General features: G+C 35.3%; 2 protein-coding genes across 2 annotated transcripts in view; both read right to left on the minus strand.

Moving 5' to 3' along the window:
- Positions 1–306: 306 nt before the first annotated feature.
- On the minus strand, positions 307–12,893 carry LOC139502852 (acetylcholine receptor subunit alpha-like). Its single transcript, XM_071292480.1, has 6 exons — positions 12,783–12,893; positions 9,710–9,858; positions 6,698–6,742; positions 6,081–6,193; positions 2,772–3,304; positions 307–1,130 (listed from the first exon to the last, which is right to left on the minus strand). The coding sequence occupies exons 1-6, from the start codon at positions 12,847–12,849 to the stop codon at positions 727–729; spliced, it is 1,311 nt and encodes a 436-aa protein (XP_071148581.1). The 5' UTR covers positions 12,850–12,893; the 3' UTR covers positions 307–726.
- Positions 12,894–20,564: 7,671 nt separating this feature from the next.
- Positions 20,565–22,118, minus strand: part of LOC139503959 (acetylcholine receptor subunit alpha-1-A-like) — a 34,032-nt gene continuing 32,478 nt past the window's right edge. Inside the window, exon 6 of the mRNA XM_071294004.1 lies at positions 20,565–21,103. Within this exon, the coding sequence (XP_071150105.1) occupies positions 20,646–21,103 (458 nt within the window). The 3' untranslated portion in view covers positions 20,565–20,645. The remainder of the gene's footprint in view (positions 21,104–22,118) is intronic.

A 22,118-nucleotide genomic window follows, 5' to 3' on the forward strand; every position in this document is an offset into this window, starting at 1 on the left:
GTGTTATGGGGCAAAATATTTTACATTGTTTTGTATGGAAAAACACCAAGGAGTCCGAACATTTGACACAGATTTCAAAACCTCACCTAAGTACATCCTTAAGAATGCTCGTCGTCTTGTTTTAGAATTTAAGAATCTTCTAATCTATGTAGTGTCATAGAGAATCTTACCCTCTAACCCCTTCTATTCTTTTCATAATTTTATAACATATAGTTTAAAAAGTCACTTTTGAAACTTTTATAAACTCCTTGAATTTAAGGCTGTATATGTTAAATGTATGAAAAATCTAGAGAACAACATTTCCTGCCAAATGTTCAATGGTTTTATTTCCTTCATTGATAAGTTATTGATTTGTAATAGTGTTTTAAGGTGGTACCTAACACTACAGGGATATAACTCTGTAAAATTAGCAAAACGTTTTAATCACGTTGTATTGTTAAGGTAATATTAAGCTTCCCAATGATCAAAATTAATGTTTCTCAAACTGCTATATAATCAACAATAACTTTTCTGTCAAAATGGCTGGTTAAAATGTTTTGAAAATTTTATATTTCTGTCAAAGGGTCAAAGTGAATATTTTTCTCAACATTTAATGAAAATCAAATGAGCAAAATTAATTTAAGTCACAGTGTTAGGTACCACCTTAAAAAGTTTATTATTTTGAAACAAAGTAACGAACAGCCTTAATTGTTTGTTATGACGAAGAGACATCTGGATTCATTCTGATCAACTGTCATCTTGTCCATATATAATATATCCAGCAAGCAAAGTGACCATCATAATTGTTGTGATGACAATTACAAAAATCATATAGACGATGAAAAAGAATTCATCCCAAATTCTGCTTATTTCGTTCCATGTCAGCTCCGGGTTATCATCTAATTTTATTTTGCACGCCGCATTCTCCATTAGATCGACGGTGCTTACAGGTTTTGATTTCAGGAAATTTACCTTTGTTGATTTTTTATCATTTCGTCTCCAGCAGTTTAGGAACTTTTGAAAACCAGAAGTTGTAGACAAAAGCCATTTTGGTACAGGGTCTTGTGAAGACTCGTGGTGACATTTAAGTATAAACAGAGTAATTGGAATAGAGAGAATTCCTGCTATCAGCACCAGTAAATTGTAAAGACCTGAAAATAAACACTAACATCTTTAAGTCTTATGTTGTAATAAATTATACTTTCTTGACAGATTCTGCACACCTAAACTGATGTACGCTAGAGCAATATTGTCTGAGGTTTGCAACTATAGTTGTGTAAAAAGCCATTGTCCTCCTAATATTGTCCAAGTCAACAAAGAACAATCAATACAATATAATACAGTTGATATCCATTGTCCTTCTATTGTCCAAGTCAACAAAGAACAATCAATACAATATAATACAGTTGATATCCATTGTCCTTCTATTGTCCAAGTCAACAAAGAACAATCAATACAATATAATACAGTTGATATCCATTGTCCTTCTATTGTCCAAGTCAACAAAGAACAATCAATACAATATAATACAGTTGATATCCATTGTCCTTCTATTGTCCAAGTCAACAAAGAACAATCAATACAATATAATACAGTTGATATCCATTGTCCTTCTATTGTCCAAGTCAATAAAGAACAATCAATACAATATAATACAGTTGATATCCATTGTCCTTCTATTGTCCAAGTCAATAAAGAACAATCAATACAATATAATACAGTTGTTATCCATTGTCCTTCTATTGTCCAAGTCAATAAAGAACAATCAATACAATATAATACAGTTGATATCCATTGTCCTTCTATTGTCCAAGTCAACAAAGAACAATCATTACAATACAATAATTACATATTGATGTATTTTTCATTACAAAACGTTATTTTGATTGGCTAACTGCACATCTCGCGTTATTCCTTAAGCAATTCCATTACACGATAAAATTTACCATTCATGATGACACGAGGTGAATTAAATAAAAACTTGATAAAAATCGTGTTTTCATGATCCTAGCCAAAAAATGTAATTATAAGTTTTGAATGCTTCTTTTTGTAACTTCACAGGGTTGTAAAAGCGTTGACCGTGCGCACATTTACAAAATGTACTTCGTTCAACGCTTTTACACTCCAATAAAAAAAAAGCATTAAATTCTTAAATACAATACAGTTAACTTGGTAATGTCACGGGTGTCGTCCGGTTTATCGAGATAATTGATCATGAAAGAATACCTTACAGTGGTCAAGCATTGCGTTTGGATCGTGAATGATCTGGGACCGGATCGTGAATGTAATCAAATGTAAATTCTACCTCAAAATATGTGAAAAGTATGGTGGCCGGTTAAAGCCATTTCGCGTTTTCGCCCTTCATATTCTATAGGGCGAAAACGCCAAATCGCGAAGTCGAAAACGCTAACACGCGAAACATTTTTTCTTTCCGATTTCGCGTTTTCGCGTTTTCGACCTCGCGATATCGCGTTTTCGTGTTTTCGACTTCGCGATATCGCGATTTCGCGTTTTCGCGTTGAGGCGTCCTTCAACTGGCCCTCAAACAAATAATTTTACTAGTTCAGTGATAATGGACGTCATACTAAACTCCGAATTACACACAAGAAACTTAAATTAAAAATTATACAAGACTAACAAAGGCCAGAGGCTCCTGACTTGGGACAGGCGCAAAAATACCCTTTACCTCGAAACTTTAAACGTGTCTAGAAAAGTTGATTTCCAAAATAGAAGGACCCCATCGAGCGCAAATTGTCGATAAAAGGTAAATATGCAAAATTCAATCAACTTACTGAGAACAGATACATGTACCGACGTTGTCGGCATATTATCCGCAACTAAAGTAAGGTATACGGCGTACGCCAACATCACAGTCAGACAATATCCAATCTTTTCACCGGAATCGACTGCTACCTTGAAAACAAAACTGGTCAGAATGGCTATCCCGATCACTGGTAAAATAATGTTCATTACCATAAAACCAGGTCGACGAACAAATTTGAATTCCAGCTTAGCCATATCGAAAGGATTTCGATCCCTATACTCAGTGAAGACGGAAGTTTCGTAGCCTGCGTACACCCATTCCCCGTTCTCACTGAAGAAATCCATGATAACTGGGTTGGTGTTAAACACTATAGTGACATCGGTATTCGAATAAGACCAACTAGATAGTATAACGGAACATTTCTGTGCATCAAAAGGATAATATGTTATGTCACTATCGCAATGTGTTGTTAGCAACTTCATCTGCACCCAACTGACCTCGCCATCCTTCAAAATTTTCATCATATTCACATCATCGTCTATAATACTAAGGTCTCCGACTCTGTAAAGAGATATAAGATCAGAAGTTAAGGAGGTACATAACACTGCAGGGAGATAACTATGTAAGGAGATATAAGATCAAAAGTTAAGGTTGTACATAAAACTACAGGGAAATAACTCTGTAAAGAGATATAAGATCAAAAGTTAAGGAGGTATATAACACTACAGGGAAATAACTCTGTAAAGAGATATAAGATCAGAAGTTAAGGAGGTACATAACACTACAGGGAAATAACTCTGTAAAGAGATATAAGATCAGAAGTTAAGGAGGTATATAACACTACAGGGAAATAACTCTGTAAAGAGATATAAGATCAAAAGTTAAGGAGGTACATAACACTACAGGGAAATAACTCTGTAAAGAGATATAAAATCAAAAGTTAAGGAGGTACATAAAACTACAGGGAAATAACTCTGTAAAGAGATATAAGATCAAAAGTTAAGGAGGTACATAAAACTACAGGGAAATAACTCTGTAAAGAGATATAAAATCAAAAGTTAAGGGTGTACATAACACTGCAGGGAGATAACTCTGTAAAGAAATATAGATAAAAAGGTAACTCAACCACTTTTTACAGATATTTTGCTGAAAAAATATCACCAATCTTATAAATTTGCATGAATTGAATACTAGTATCGCTATTTAGTGCATTTTTCCTATCATACTATTCGATAGAGATGGAAAATTATCGCTAGAAACTAAGGAGGCACGTGGCGTTGCTAATGAAATTGAAATGAAATTGACACCGTCGTCATAGGTAAAATAACGATAAATATACAATATACAATATTAGGTCAATGAAAGAAATATATAAACTTTTTTGTATGAGGCTTAGAAACTGGGGAAGAGCGAGGTTCTATCGAACCCTTCCCCAGTTTTGCGCCGAGTACAAAAAAGTTTATATTTTTATGACATTGCCCTTATATTGTTTTTATACTGCATCTTGAACTAAAACATTGATAGCTTTTTAAATTGTAACACAAATGTCAAACTTATATGCATCCCTTATTGAACCCCTGATTGTGTAGAAAGTGTTTCATGATGAAATTGACATTATACAAAATATAGCTATGTTACTATATTTAGGAAATAAACACCACAACAGATTATCATTGGTCATCTCAACTCGATTGCTTTTCTCGGGCTCAAACAAGAAAATCAATCTCGTTGAGATGATCAACGATAATCTATAAAGGTTCCAACTCTGTAAAAAGATATAAGATTACAAGTTAACTCAACCACTTTTTACAGATACTTAAGTTTGCTGAGAAAATATCACCAATCTTATAAATTATAAGAAGATGTGGTATGATTGCCAATGGGACAACTCTACAAGAGACCAAAATGACACAAAAATTAACAACAAAAGGTCAACCGTACGGCCTTCAACAATGAGCAACGCCTATACCGCATAGGCAGCTATAAAAAACTCTGAAATGACAATGTAAAACTAACGGCCCAATTTATGTACAACAAGAATGTGTCCCAAGTACACGGATGCTCCATCCGCACTATCATTTTCTATGTTCAGTTAACCGTGAAAATGGGATAAAATCTCTAATTTGTCATTTTAAAATCAGAAAGATCATACCATAGGTAACATGTGTACTAAGTTTCAAGTTAATTGGAAATCGATTTCATAACAAAAAACTACCTCGACCAAAAACTTTAACCTGAAGTGGGACAGAGGGACGAGTGGACGAACAGACCGAAAGGCCCGAAGCACAGACCAAAAAAATGTCCATAAATGAGGCATAACAAATGAACGAAACAAGACCCTTTGGTTGAAAACATCACAATATATAACCATTAAAAAATGTGGGCCAAAGTGGCCAAGTGGCCAGTATAATTTGTTAGTCTTTAGTCTTTTGTTATCAATATAGCCAGTCAACATTTAGGTTAAGAGTACAGAAACACCAACCATGGATGCACAATATTCCAATCTTAATTGACTAGGATTGGCCAACTCCCTATCAAAGGCTGAAGTTTTGTTTGAATTATTATCTGCGGTCCTTATCCAATATATCCTCATTTTCCAATGTGATCTAAATTTGCAGATCTTCATCCTAAATGTACTCTTACAGTACCTACCTGTTGTATTTATTGTTAATGAATCATGTAAAACTTATATTTCAATACTCTCGGGCAAAGTAGCCCTTTCATGGATTTTTATATGTTCAACTTTCCTTTTGGCCAAACACCTTCAATAGTGTCGGTTTTTATATTTACTTGACTTTCAAATATTCAGTTTTCAGCGTTCCGTAGGTAAATGCTTTACTTAAAATTCAGCGTTTTACATTGTCCTGGTTTTTCGAGAGCAACCTCCATTGTGCAAAGAGCGTGACAATCTTTTTACACGCCCATTCTTACTGGACGTATAAACTGCGTACTTGCCCAAAGTTGATTGTGTAAGATAACTTCAACTCGCGCAAATAATAAAGATGGAACTATCGGCCCCTGATACAAAAATGTCCCGTTTCCCTTTAGTCATTATTTAAAAACAGAGGTGTATTTTGGGGGCGCTGACACTTAACGGAGCTACATATATATATCGTCCCAAATATAATATATATATACAAAAACGAACTTAAGAATTTATAAATTTTAATAATTTGGTGAAAATTCTAAAATGTCAAAGATTTTTAAAAATTTTAAATTTCGATATTTTAAAACTTTGATTAAAATTTGAAAGTTTTTTCAAATTTTGAATTGATAATTGTTACACGGACCCGCCATGTAAAATCAGAAGTACTGAAGATATAGGGTATTTACTTACGAGTTCGCTATAAATAATGTTGGTCTCCATGTGTAGTCAGACGTACTGAAGATGTAAGATATTGAACTATATGTAGGGTCAGTATCCCAGGCTAATCTTGTATCGTCCCAATTCTGTAATATAAAATGCAAACACTATTTTTAATATGAAATGCGTGCGACTTGTATGTTTGTACTTCTCAATGGTATCTCGGTATGTATAACATACCTACAAGAGCAACTATTATGTTACCCTTACAGACTATGTCTTTCAATTGAAATGTGCAAGGTGCTTAAATGGATAACTTACTTAAGTTTTAAAACAACTTAGATTTAAAACATCTTATCAACCATTTAAAACAACTTAGATTTAAAACATCTTATCAACCATTTAAAACAACTTAGATTTAAAACATCTTATCAACCATTTAAAACAACTTAGATTTAAAACATCTTATCAACCATTTAAAACAACACACCACGTGTTCAATACAAAGCACCAAGTGTTTAAAACAACGTATGAAGTATTTAAGTAAAAAAATTCTGAAAACTTTACAAATATTTCTGAAAACTTTACAAATATTTCTGAAAACTTTACAAATATTTCTGAAAACTTCACAAATATTTATGAAAACTTACCAATTGAAAATATCCTGTCATCGACATTGATTGATCTTTAATACTCTAAAAAGTAATAAAAATCATAAAGTTATTTAACAATTTTCTTAAGGAGGTTCGCTACTCAGTTCAAAATAACAAGCTTTTTATAACGCTAGTATATATTGATAGGGAATTATTGAAGGAACCAAAAGAGCAAATAGAATATATAGGTCAATGTGCTTGTTTTAGAGAAATTAGCCATTGCAATTTTGTCGGGAATATGTTCTCTCTTGACTTTTCATTGACAAGTTTAAGTTCCCAACAACTATTAAAAAAATAACAAAGATTTATAAGACTTTAGATGGCTTATAATTATACATGTTAAAGATTTTTAAAAAGAAAAATGGGGGTCAATGGGCAAAATTATTTAAGGCATTCAAATGGATAAAACCAGAGGATTCCGAAAATCTGACAAAAATTCCAAAAGGCAGGAGGTGCTAATTGTGTTGTTCGTTTTGCTCCTTCCGGGACAGATGAACTAATTCTTCTTCGTTGCTGTTAATTTGCTCCTTCTGAAACATGAGCTCATGTGAGTACAAACGCAGTGATACGTCTAATTCGGTACTTCGCATTCGATAAAAATAGGATGCTTACGGGAATGTTGTTACGATAATTGTAACGTATCTGTCGTCATGATATTCAATGATGGCGTCTATTAAAAGAAACATATTTTGCAAACGTTTGTACTACGGATACCGTTGTTGTCTTTTGAATTGTACTTTTAGCATAATTATTTTGATTATGATAAGATTAGGAAGAAACCAAGTCATTTGTGAGTAATAGGCCAAGACCACAGCAGCTATTTATAGATTAGAATTTAAGCAATAGTAGCGTTTGCAGATGATATATTTATTACCAAGTCAGGATAATGACAGTTTTTTAACGATACGTTTGATGTGTTTAACTTTTTAATTTTGCCATTTGATAACAGCGGAGTTACTGCGTTAAGGACCCTCTTCAGTCCCTATAAAGAAATAGTTCTTTTTTTTTTGTAAATATAAAAAAAAATGCTTACCAGAGAGTTGAGAGCTGTCGGGGTGCATGTCAATCCTAATACTTACCAGAGAGTTGAGAGCTGTCGGGGTGCAGGTCAATCTTAATACTTACCAGATAGTTAAGAGCTGTCGGGATAAAGGTCAATACTAACACTTACCAGAGAGTTCACAGCTGTCGGGGTAAAGGTCAATCCTAATACTTACCAGATAGTTAAGAGCTGTCGGGTGCAGGTCAATCTTAATACTTACCAGAGAGTTAAGAGCTGTCGGGATAAAGGTCAATCTTAATACTTACCAGAGAGTTAGGAGCTGTCTGGGTAAAGGTCAATCCTAACACTTACCAGAGAATTGAGAGCTGTCGGGGTAAAGGTCAATACTAACACTTACCAGAGAGTTAAGAGCTGTCGGGGTGAAGGTCAATCTTAATACTTACCAGAGAGTTGAGAGCTGTCGGGGTGAAGGTCAATCCTAATACTTAGCAGATAGTTAAGAGCTGTCGGGGTGCAGGTCAATCTTAATACTTACCAGATAGTTAAGAGCTGTCGGGGTAAAGGTCAATACTAACACTTACCAGAGAGTTATGAGCGGTCGAGGTAAAGGTCAATCCTAACACTTACCAGATAGTTAAGAGCTGTCGGGTTGCAGGTCAATCTTAATACTTACCAGAGAGTTAAGAGCTGTCGGGGTAAAGGTCAATCTTAATACTTACCAGAGAGTTAAGAGCTGTCGGGGTAAAGGTCAATCCTAACACTTACCAGAGAGTTGAGAGCTGTCGGGGTAAAGGTCAATCCGAACACTTACCAGAGAGTTGAGAGCTGTCGGGGTAAAGGTCAATCCTAATACTTACCAGAGAGTTAAGAGCTGTCGGGGTGAAGGTCAATCATAATACTCACCAGATAGTTAAGAGCTGTCGGGGTGAAGGTTAATCTTAATACTTACCAGACAGTTAAGAGCTGTCGTGGTGAAGGTCAATCCTTATACCTACCAGAGAGTTAAGAGCTGCCGGGGTGAAGGTCAATCCTAATACTAACCAGATAATTAAGAGCTGTCGGGGTGAAGGTCAATCTTAATACTTACCAATGATTTGAGAGCTGTTGGGGTGAAGGCCAATCCTAATACTTACAGAGAGTTGAGAACTGTCAGGATGCAGGTCAATCTTAATACTTACCAGAGAGTTAAGAGTTGTCGGAGTAAAGGTCAATACAAACACTTTCCAGAGAGTTCAGAGCTGTTGGGGTAAAGGTCAATCCTAATACTTACCAGATAGTTTAGAGCTGTCGGGGTAAAGGTCAATCTTAATACTTACCAGAGAGTTAAGAGCTGTCGGGGTAAAAGTCAATCCTAACACTTACCAGAGAGGTAAGAGCTGTCGGGTTAAAGGTCAATCCTAACACTTACCAGAGAGTTGAGAGCTGTCGGTGTGAAGGTCAATACTAACACTTACCAGAGAGTTTAGAGCTGTCGGGGTAAAGGTCAAACCTAACACTTACCAAAGAGTTGAGAGCTGTCGGGGTAAAGGTCAATTCTAATACTTACCAGATAGTTAAGAGCTGTCGGGTTAAAGGTCAATCCTAACACTTACCAGAGAGTTGAGAGCTGTCGGGGTTAAGGTCAATCCTAACACTTACCAGAGAGTTAAGAGCTGTCGGGGTTCAGGTCAATCCTAACACTTACCAGAGAGTTGAGAGCTGTCGGGGTAAAGGTCAATCTTGATATTTACCAGATAGTTAAGAGCTGTCGGGGTAAAGGTCAATCCTAATACTTACCAGATAGTTAAGAGCTGTCGGGGTAAAGGTCAATCCTAACACTTACCAGATAGTTAAGAGCTGTCGGGGTGCAGGTCAATCTTAATACTTACCAGATAGTTAAGAGCTGTCGGGGTAAAGGTCAATCCTAATACTTACCAGATAGTTAAGAGCTGTCGGGGTAAAGGTCAATCCTAACACTTACCAGAGAGTTAAGAACTGTCGGTGTGAAGGTCAATACTAACACTTACCAGAGAGTTTAGAGCTGTCGGGGTTAAGGTCAAAGTTACTTCTACTGATGAGTTTGGTCGACTTAACACTTGGTAACTGTTGGTTGTATATAATAATGTCCTTAAGTCATGTTCAAGAATGTACGAGTAGGCATGGACTGTTGGTACATCTGAAACATACAACAGTATAGTAAGAGTATATGAATGAGCTATTAGTTTACCTATATTGTAAGAAAAAAAACCCGACATGGACTATCTAAAACATAAAATGTTATAATCAGAGAAGTAAGTTTGTTTAAATCATCAATAATTTTACCCGGATCGTGTCTAAATTTCCTAGCTCAGTAAACAACATCCGATCACTCCCAGTTTTTGGTGGAGTTCGTGTTTCTTAGTCTTTTTTTTTCTATGTTGTGTCTTGCATACTACTATGTTTGTCTTTTTCTATTTTAGATAATTACATAAACAATATTTGAATTAAAGTCCATGTAACACCCTGTCCATCAACAGTTGAAATGTATTGATTGACGAATTTAGACCCATATGTGGTCTCAAAAATTTATCAATCCCAAAGCATGTGTTAGTTGTCGGAGACTAATATGTATATTATTGACCAAGAAAAAGTCATGTGACCGGAGACTGATAATATGTCTATTTTTATGATTGATTTAAAAAAAGTGACAAGTTCCTATCTACAAATATAAAAAATGTGGTACAGCTTCTTCAATATGTCATTACCATTTCTTCTTGTAATTCTAAATATTTCCCTTTACTATCTGATAAAATAAAAGGTGTCTTATTTAAACTGTTACCAATGTCTCGATGTACATGTAACTTGGCATTGCTCATTATCACACATTCCTTATAGATCTGCATGTTGATGATGTGCAGACGATACTAACACACTGCGCTGCGAGACTAACACACTGCGCTGATTCAGCAATTTGGGTCAAAATTAACACAATTACAATGTCAATTAATTCATTTATAAAGACGGAACAGAAAACAAAATAAAAAATAAAAAATGTCATAAAATCAGCGGGCAATAGTAGTTGAGGTCCTCCACCTGGGGTCCTCCACCTGGACGAAATCGTTTCTAAAATTCAATTTTACTGCCCAAAATATATTTGTGTGTGACAACCTTAGGTAGAAATACACAATTAGAAGTTTAATTTCGAATTTTGGCCATGGTGATTTGCTTTTTTTTTTAGTATAAAAGTTTTTGTACAAAAGAATTGATTTTTAGATAGTGAAAGAATAGTAAAGCCTTCCAAGTGGGTTTATATAAAAAAAGTTTTATATGCCATGTTTCTGTTTGATAGTCCGTATTTTTACATCTTTACCGCCCATAGGTCCAGAAATTATTGTGTTTTTAAACAAAGATTTGACCCTCGATCTATTCAATTCAATTTTATGGAAAAACGAGCAGAAATGTATATGATTTTTTTTTTGGACCTCTTTATAGATAAATGTCTATGGATTCAGGAAAGGTATCACTCTAATTGATTGAAAATTTCCTTTGGACAAAATTGTTTTAGACTTTTGTTGCATTTTTACCCCCCTCCCCCCCCCCTTTTTCGGCTCATTTTTGTATCAAATAAATGCAGATTGTTGCCATGGTTACACCCAAACGAGATTATATTTCACCATTATAACTATTGGAAATGAAATCTATTGACAGATAAATATACACATGTATTATTCAAATATAAAGTCTTATTTGTTAGAAAGGAAGCGTAAAAGGGTGGTTAAAAATTATAAGTGTCGATTATTTTTTTTCCTAACTGTGTAAATTGCTACCTTAACGGTTGGCTGGAAAAAGAGACGGAACGAATGCTAATGAAATATAATACAGAGAATATAGATAATTATACTGTTACAAACACCAGCCCGGAGCACCACTGGGATCCCGGTTCGATATCTACTGAACTACGTTTCGAACAAACATATTCAAATAAAGTACGGTATATAACATTTGGCACAATTATAAAAAGGACTAAATTTAGCAGTGAAATTTCGATGGACACCAGTTGAATTTATATTTGGAATGCGATTGTTTTAGCAGGGAGTGTTGTATTTTGTTTTCTTGTCACTTCGTAAAAATAAAGCTCATATGAAACTATTGAGTTTAATAACGAATCCAACTAAATTCTAGGATGGTTTTACCAAATCCCTTTTCACATCGATCCTTAAGCTGCAATTCAGTTTGGTCTTACACAGTTTGGATGTAAATATAACAGTCTGGTGAAAAATAAGCAAGACAGCACGGTAAATGCTGTAATAGCACGATGACACAATATGTTGTTAAATACGATTACACGACGTGTTGTAAAAACACGATTACACGATGTGTTGTAAAACACGATTACACTATGTGTTGTAAAAGCAAGATGACACGGAATGTGTCGTATATGTCAATCAAATCGCAATTCAACGGAAAAAAAATAAAGGTTCAAATACGGAGTTCAGCAAAACACAGACAATTCACTTTGTACGAAATTATGCATGAAAACCTCAAAACAGTAATTATAAATAAATCGTATACTTACAATTGAGTAAAAATAAAGTCAATAAAGAGACACGTTTGATATGGTAAAAACACATCCCCGGATTTATCTTTTTGGTATCTTTTCGTGACATTCAATTTTGGTCCTCATGCTCTTCAACTTTGTACTTTATTTAGCCTTAACTTTTTTAGATTCGACTGTCACTGATGAGTCTTTTGTAGACGAAACGCGCGTATGGCGTATATTCTAAATTTAGTCCTGATATTTATGATGAGTTTATTTAATGCATTGCTTATATATATGGTAGCAATAGGAATTTCATGTATTCCGTCGGTTGTAAACTTTAATCTTTAGTATTAAAATAAACATAACGCTTTTATATACTTTACATTTTAAACAATAGTATTTTGATAAGGTTAACGAAATTTAAAGATTTATATTATAAGAAGAAAGTTTTAATCATTATACATATCACGAAGTATTCTCTTTATTTTTGATACCCAGAACCGGAGGCTTTGATTACACCGTGTAATACGATGGTTAGTCAAACCCTTAACACAGTGATTATAAACAAACCCTATACTTACAATTTAGTAAAAATAAAGTCGCCAAAGAAAAACGTTTGATTTGAAAAAAACACATCCCAGGATTCATCTTTTTCTATATCTTTTCAACACATTAATGTGCTGCATTGACCATATATGAATTATATGGTAGGAATTTCATAATTGCTGTCGGGTTAACTTTAATCTTTAATAATTTTTATTTACAATAAGCTTAGACTAAGAATACGTGACATTTATAACAATAGTATTTTGATGAGGTTAACGATACTAAAGATTGTTATTATATAGAAAAGGTTTAAACGATTTCACTAAGTGTTGTCGCTATTGTTTTTAAACTTCAATCGAACTATCAATGCGGTTTGTTTTGAATCTTTATTTGTTTCGTGACTTGATTTGGCAGCAAGTCAACATTATGAATTGATTTGACCATGCCATGGACATGTGTTGTGCTTACATAATCTATCGAGCAACTTACTGTGTCCTACATATTACCACGAACGATTTATTGTGGTCTAAATAGTACATCGGACGGTAAGGTGTGTACTACATGGTGTCCCAAACGGTCTTTTGTGTCACAAATAGTGTCCCAAACCTATATTGAATCATACATAGTGCCACAAGCGGTCTAGTAAATCCCATATAATGAACCGAACATTCTATTATTATAAAAATAAGAAGAATTTGTTAATGAGATAACTTATATAGTGCACCGACGGATCCAATGTGTCTTTCATAGTGCACCGACTGATCCAATGTGTCTTTTATAGTGCAGCGACTGATCCAATGTGTCTTTCATAGTGCAGCGACTAATCCAATGTGTCTTTCATAGTGCACCGACCGATCCAATGTGTATAGTTCACCGATCGATCCAATGTGTCTTACATTGTGCCCGAACGGTCTGTTGTGACCTACAGAGTGCACTGTACGGCCCATCTTGTTCTCCATAGTCCAACGAACGGTCTGTTGTGACATATAGAGTGCACTGTACGGACCATGTTGTTCTCCATAGACCAACGAACGGTCTGTTGTGACCTATAGAGTGCACTGTACGGACCATGTTGTTCTCCATAGACCAACGAACGGTCTGTTGTGACATACAGACTGCACTGTACGGCCCATCATGTTCTCCATATATAGTCCAACGAACGGTCTGTTGTGACATATAGAGTGCACTGTACGGACCATGTTGTTCTCCATAGACCAACGAACGGTCTGTTGTGGCATACAGAGTGCACTGTACGGACCATGTTGTTCTCCATAGACCAACGAACGGTCTGTTGTGACATGCAGAGTGTAATGTACAGTCCATCTAGTTCTCCATAGTCCAACGAACGGTCTGTTGTGACATACAGAGTGCATTGTACGGACCATCTTGTTCTCCATAGACCAACGAACGGTCTGTTGTGACATACAGAGTGCACTGTACGGTCCATCTAGTTCTCCATAGTCCAACGAACGGTCTGTTGTGACATACAGAGTGCACTGTACGGACCATGTTGTTCTCCATAGACCAACGAACGGTCTGTTGTGACATACAGAGTGTAATGTACAGTCCATCTAGTTCTCCATAGTCCAACGAACGGTCTGTTGTGACATACAGAGTGCACTGTACAGACCATGTTGTTCTCCATAGACCAACGAACGGTCTGTTGTGACATACAGAGTGTACTGTAATGACCATGTTGTTCTCCATAGTCCAACGAATATTGTATTGTGTTCTCCATTGAGCACCGAACAATATATTGCATCATAAATAGTGCACAGAACGGTCTGTTTTGACCTAGAGAGTGCACTGTACAGTCTGTCTTGTTCTTCATAGCCCAACGAACTTTGTATTGTGTGGTCTCCATAGAGCACCGAACAATATATTGTATCCTACTTTGTGCACCGAATATTTTGTATCCTTTATAGTGAACTGAAGTTCTATTTTATTCTACATATATAGTACACGGAATGTTATTTTTTGTCCTATATAGTGCATAGAACGTTTCATTATATCCTACATATTGCAGCGAGTATTCTATTGTGTCCTGCATGAAGCATAGAACGTTCTTTTGTGTCCTACATAGTGCACGGAACGTTCGATTGTGTTCTACATACATGTATAGTACACCGAACGGTCTTTTGTGTCCAACATAGTGCACGGAACGTTCGATTGTGTTCTACATACAAGTATAGTACACCGAACGGTCTTTTGTGTCCTACATAGTGCACGGAACGTTCGATTGTGTTCTACATACAAGTATAGTACAAGGAACGGTATTTTGTGTCCTACATAGTGCACGGAACGTTCGATTGTGTTCTACATACAAGTATAGTACACCCCACGGCCTTTTGTGTCCTACATAGTGCACGGAACGTTCGATTGTGTTCTACATACAAGTATAGTACACCGAACGGTTTTTTGTGTCCTACATAGTGCACGGATCGATCGATTGTGTTCTACATACAAGTATAGTACACCGAACGGTCTTTTGTGTCCTACATAGTGCACGGAACGTTCGATTGTGTTCTACATACAAGTATAGTACACCGAACGGTCTTTAATGTCCTACATAGTGCACGGAACGTTCGATTGTGTTTTACATACAAGTATAGTACAAGGAACGGTATTTTGTGTCCTACATAGTGCACGGAACGATCGATTGTGTTCTACATTCAAGTATAGTACACCGAACGGTCTTTGTGTCCTACGTAGTGCACGGAACGATCGATTGTGTTCTACATACAAGTATAGGACACCGAACGGTCTCTTGTGTCCTACATATAGTGCACGGAACGATCGATTGTGTCCTACATAGTGCGCGGAACGTTCGATTGTGTTCTACATACAAATATAGTACACCGAACGGTTTTTTGTGTCCTACATAGTGCACGGAACGATAGATTGTGTTTTACATACAAGTATAGTACACCGAACGGTCTTTTGTGTCCTACATAGTGCACGGAACGTTCGATTGTGTTCTACATGCAAGTATAGTACACCGAACGGTCTTTTGTGTTCTGCATAGTGCACGGAACGTTCGATTGTGTTCTACATACAAGTATAGTACTCCAAACGGTCTTTTGTGTCCTACATAGTAAACGGAACGTTCGATTGTGTTCTACATACAAGTATAGTACACCGAACAGTCTTTTGTGTCCTACATAGTGAACGGAATGTTCGATTGTGTTCTACATACAAGTATACATGTAGTACACCGAACGGTCTTTTGTGTCCTACATAGTGCACTGTATACGTACGGTCTGTCTTGATTTCCATAGTCCACCAACCATTTTACATATTGTGTTCTACATAGTATCCCAAACGGTCTGTAAAATCATACATAGTACCCCGAGTAATCTATAATAGATTAAACTTCAATAGGGGGTGGTATGAGGTTTAATTAAGTTTTTCAACGCTATCAATCAAACTAATTTTTTTTCAATATTTACTAGTATTACTGTGATATCATAAACCCAACGGTTATATAAAAATATGAGAAGTGGTATATATGATATCCAATGAGATAACCGCGCCGTATATAGTGCACCCACCAATCGAATGTGTCCTCCATACTGCAGTTAACGGTCTATAATGTTCTACTGAAGTGCACTGCACGGTCCGTCGTGTCATACATAGTCGACCGAACATTGTATTATGTCATCAATAGACACCCATGGTTTATTGAGTCATACATATTTCACCGGACTGTTCATGGTGTTCTTTATAGTCCACCGAACGATCTTTTGTGTCTTAGATCGATAGCGCACAGAACGTTCTAAAATTGTTTCCTACGTAGTGCAACGAACTATCTTTTGTGTACTTCATAGTGCACCAAACATTCTATTGTGTACTACGTATCTATTGTGTCTGCTGTAATGCACCAAACTTATTTTTGTGTCTTACATTATCGACCCATCGACTCCTAGTCGACTCCTAGGAGTCGATATTAAGAATTGAACGATGGACAGTTAGTGCGTGAATTTTTCTGGCTACCTGATTGGAAGATATTACGAGACGTCAACAATCAAAGTTTATTGATTGGTTAGGATAATCCAAACCTAGTAAATGTCCTTCAATCCCGAAGAGTATCGGATTTGTCCTCTCTATTTTAGCAATTAGATTTTGCCTGGTCATTAATCATGCATATTCATGATATTTGTACACAGGTAACTTTTATCTATAAATAGCTGAATCTTCTGGAGTTTCGTAAACAACAAAGTTAAACGATATATACTACTTCATAACGTGTGACCTCACGTGTGTGGTAAAATTTGTTGATTGATGCACGTGGCTATTTTAGTAAATGAATTAATCTACGAAGCGAGAGCACTTTCCATTTTTATCAGCTAAGAGTCGACTAGCCCTTTTTGAAAGGCTAATGCTTGTAGTGAAATAAGCGTTGAAGTTTATATTGTCCTCTGTAGTGCACCAAACTTTTTATTGTTTACTTCATAGTGCACTAGCACGATATATTGTGAATAACATAGTGCACCAAGTGTTCTATTGTGTACTCCGAACGTTCTACATGTATTGCGTACTACGAAGAGCACCGAATGTTCTATTATGTCCTATATAGCCTATCGAACAGTCTATTGAGTATTATTATACTTCCTGTAAGAAAGTTCTTTTATAGTAAAAATTTCTCTATTTTGCATAGTTTTTAAAAGAAATATATAGCTTTCACTGCACTATGCGAAAATAGTATGCATTGCTGTTGTGATAGACTATTGATTTTCACGTCAATCATTGTTTGATTTCACGCGCAAAGGCGGAGCGTAGTTACTTTGATAGAAAAGTGTGTTGAACTTATAAGCCTAATCGTATGTGCGCTTGAAATGACGATGTTTTAAACCACTAATTAAACTGTAGTCTGCAAAACATTTCAATTCAAATACAGAGTTAAAATCAATCATTTCGACTCAAAACATACTATTGAATCAATACCTTTGTTAATCTTTCTAGTAGCCAATAAGACAAAATCAAGTCTCTTTAAGACAGCATATATATATACAGTATTAGGTCAATGAAAGAAAAATATAAACTTTTTTATATGAGGCTGATAAACTGGGGAAGAGCGAGGTTCTACCGAACCCTTCCTCAGTTTTGCGCCGAGTACAAAAAAATTATATTTTTATGACATTGACCTTATATTGTTTTTATACTGCAAAAATAAACTAATACATTGATAGCTTTTTAAATCGTAACACAAATGTCAAACTTATTTTCATCCTTTAATGAACCCCTGATTGTGGAGAAAGTGTCCATGATGAAATTGACATTATACAAATATAGCTACATGTATGTTACTATATTAAGGAAATAAACACAACTAGTTGCAGTATAAATACATGTATATGCAGAGTTACATAAAGGGCGTTTATTTGACATTGAAATACACTACTATCACTATTCAAAATAGTTAACAGTCAGTATAATAATGATATTAATGTTGTGTTTTACATTGGCTATGGAAAATAGTAGCCAGGGTTTGAGACAATAGTGCACTCTCCTTCGGGTCGTGCACTATTGTCTCTCGCCCTGGCTATTATTTTTGCATAGTCAATGTTAAACACAACATTATTATATAACAAGTGAATTGAACTTTCTATTTTGTCTTAAATAGTACATCTATTATGTACTTAGTAATGCATCGAACGCTCTTTTGTTTATTATGCCGTGCATTATTCGTTCCATTTTGTGTTATGTGGTGCATCGAACGGTCTCTTGTGTAGCATGTCGTGCACCGAACGTTCTAATGATTGTGTCCTTCGTAGTGCACCAAACAATCTATGTTTCTAACATAGTACACATAGAGTTAATTGTGTAATACGTAATGCTCTGAACAATATATTGAGTATTTCATAGTCCACCGAACATTTTATTGTGTACTACATAGTTCAACAAACGATCTGTAGTGTCTTACATTATGCACCGACTCGGAATGTTTCTTTGTGTTCTATGTACGTAGTGCACTGAATGGTTTTCCTAGTCTTATGCAGTCCTATATATTACACAGAACGTTCTATTTGGAACTATGTAATACATCATGCAAACGTTCAATTGCGTCCCATGTAGTGCAACGAACGTTCTATTGTGTTCTATTTAGTGCACTGAACGTTCTGCTGGAGTCAACATAGTGCACCGAACATCTTTGTTGTACTTTTATTGAATAATGCAGAGGTCTGTATAGCCAGTAAATAATCCAGAGAGAAGTAACACGTGGGATATTGCATACTAGAGTGTCTGAGTGTGTCTTACAGAATAGAGAATTATGGCAAAATAAAAGAAGAATGTCAATGAAGATACGAATGCCCCCGCTCAAGCTTTGCAACTTTACAAGTTAAAAAGGGGCCTAAATGTATAATAGTTAATGGCATTCAACCCAAATTTGAAATCTGTTTGCGTGCTATGGTTCTTAGAATTCTGAATGGGTGCGTGAGTTTCGCGCTGTATTGAAGACAGATTGGTGGCCTTCGGCTGTTTAGTGATCTTTGGTCGTGTGGTTGTCTCTTTGACATATTCCCCATTTCCATTCTCAATTTTATTATTGTTGCATGTAGTTTGTCGATAGATGAGATATGAGCCTACACCTTACCTTATAAGATATTCAACCAATAAATATATCATTTATTGCTTTGTGATATCATAGGGCATAGTTTATTATTTATTAGTGAATAGAAAGGTAAAACATTCTACATGTCTATAGAGTGTCTAAATGCAATTTTGATTGTCTTTGTTTGACATAGTTTTTTTTATAGTGATTAGCAATATAATGTAACATAATGTTGTCTGCTGTACCCAAATTTCGACATGTTTATCATTTGTTTGATGTGTTTGAGCTTCTAATTTTGTAATATCGCTTGGTTAAACCAACGCATATTTGATAGGACATTTTCACCGATTTGACATCCATAGTACAAATAATAATTGATTGTTTTGTCTTCGATACTTGAATTTGAGTATTTTGGTACTGACATGATTTAACATACTTTACCAAAATTATCCGTTTATAAATTTAAAAATTATTCAGAAACTAAGGTTTCAACTCCCACAGGCAAAGTTGGCTTGAGATGAGCTTGGCTATTTATTTTAGGTATTTTTGACATATAGCTCTTCAATGGTTTCGGTACTTATACATCTTCAGATTTCATATGTTTGGTTTTGAGCGTTCCTGGTGAAGGTAAATCCAGAAAAGCGCTTCGGACGCAACAAATTATTAAATGTGTTGTTTTCACTTTTTTTACCTACCGATTTAGACTATTAACCGGATTTGTTAATTATAACAAGAGCAACATGACGGCTAAAATTGTGCCATTTTTACTATAAAGTTTCTTATAAAATTATATCCTATACCCCTCCCGCTACTTCCGTCTTCCTCAGAATTCAATTTCGCCGGTAAATACTAGTGTATTTATACTGGTAACATTCTCAAATTGTGTCACTTCGACAGGAGGCATACAGACCACACAAGGAAACCAGTAGGTAAACAAAACAAATATCTATGAACATTAAATATCTTCCCAAAAGAGGCGTGGTTTGTGAAACAGTTGTATTTACAAAGTACAACTTGTAATGTCTGGGTCTTTTATAGCTTTTTATATGGTATTGGTTTTACTCCTTTTTGAAAGCCATACAATAGCCTATAGTTGCTAACAATTACGTCATTTCGTATCTGGTGTATATTTGTCTCATTGGAAATCATACCACATCTCCTTATTTTATATAGTATAGTTATAATAAACAGGATGAAAATATTTTAACAAATTGTTGTTATCAAAAATTATACTTTCAGACAAAACAATTGAAATAATTCAGGAATTCCTATTTTTGAAATGACCTCACATAGACGTCTGCTTGACGTATTGTTATTGATGACGTCACGTCTCAAAGCAGTCTGATTAACTCTCATTTTGTCCGTAAACATAATATCCATAAAGTAATGTGATCATCATTACTGTTGTTATGACAATAACAAAAAACATATAGACGGTGAAGAAGAATTCATCCCAAATTCTGACTATTTCGTTCCATTTGAGCTCCTGTTCATCACCTGCTTTTTGTTTGTTCGCCTCGTTCGTCGGTTTACCACGTGGTTTTATTGTGTTCGCCTCGCTCTCCATTATATTGACGATGCATACGGTTTTTAATTTAAAGTCTTTCACCTCTGTTGATATTTCATCTTTTCTTCTGCAGCAGAAACAACTGGAAATACGGAGAAACCTTTGAAAACAGGAAGTAGTCGACAACAGCCATTTTGGAACAGTGTTTTGTGGGAACTCATGATGACATCTTAATATAAACAGAGTTATCGGAATAGAAAGAATCCCAGCTATCAGTACAAGTAAGTTGTAAAGACCTGAAAGTAAAAACAATCTATAATCTCATATTGAAATGTATGTTACTGTCTTGACACATTCGGCACATATCGGCACATATCGGCAGATGTACGGTAGCAGAATTTTCCGATGTTTGCCAATTGGTTATTCAAAATTTTATTACTATAATGAATTGACCTTAGAATCGTCAAATTTGAAAAGGGAAATGACATGGATTTTAAAAAGAAATCATGTTTACATTTTTAACCTTTTATTTTTTTCCGAAAAATTAAAGAAAACGCCGATAAAACTTTGATTAAAATATACAGAAGTCGATCATTTTCAATTCACATGTTAAATACTTCGTTAAGTGTGGCCGGGCAGAAGTTATATATGTAAATATAAGAAAATTGTGCGCTTGTGTCAATATCTGCAAGGAAAAGTAGCGCAGAGTGAACAAGAAAATCAAGACGACACTTTTGTTCCAGTAGGCATGGTGCCAATAATTTTCGATAATACTAGTGTAGACATATGTTGTTACAACGTATTTATACAACTGTAACCGAGCAGCCGGCGTTGTTATATGGTTTTGTTATCTGTTATTTAACTTATTTATCATGTATATAAATTTGTGTCTAAACAAACGACAACTCTATAACAAATCTATCCATTGGATCATCAGTGAAAACACATATTATATTCATAATTACTCTAAATATCAGCACTACAATGTAAAATTTGCAAATTAGCGAAAGCAATTTTTGTTCTTCCCTCTTTGGGATATCGAGAGAACACCGTTTGCACTGTTTCCATCGCTCTAGACCACTCGGTCACCTAGACTGAACTAAAACAAATCCGCTCTTGGTGGCTTAGTGGTACACCTCCCTTCGTCAGTAGAATATAGAGTTGTAACACAGTTCATGATATACAAGACATGCAGATTGAATTTATTGCAGATTAGCTAAATTATCTATCTTAAAGGATCGTACGATGCAGACACAGAAATACATCATTAGATCAAGTACGTCTAATTAGACCTTTTGCCCCTCTTTTAGA

Source organism: Mytilus edulis, chromosome 14 (genome assembly GCF_963676685.1).
Source record: "Mytilus edulis chromosome 14, xbMytEdul2.2, whole genome shotgun sequence".
Classification (NCBI taxonomy): domain Eukaryota; kingdom Metazoa; phylum Mollusca; class Bivalvia; order Mytilida; family Mytilidae; genus Mytilus; species Mytilus edulis.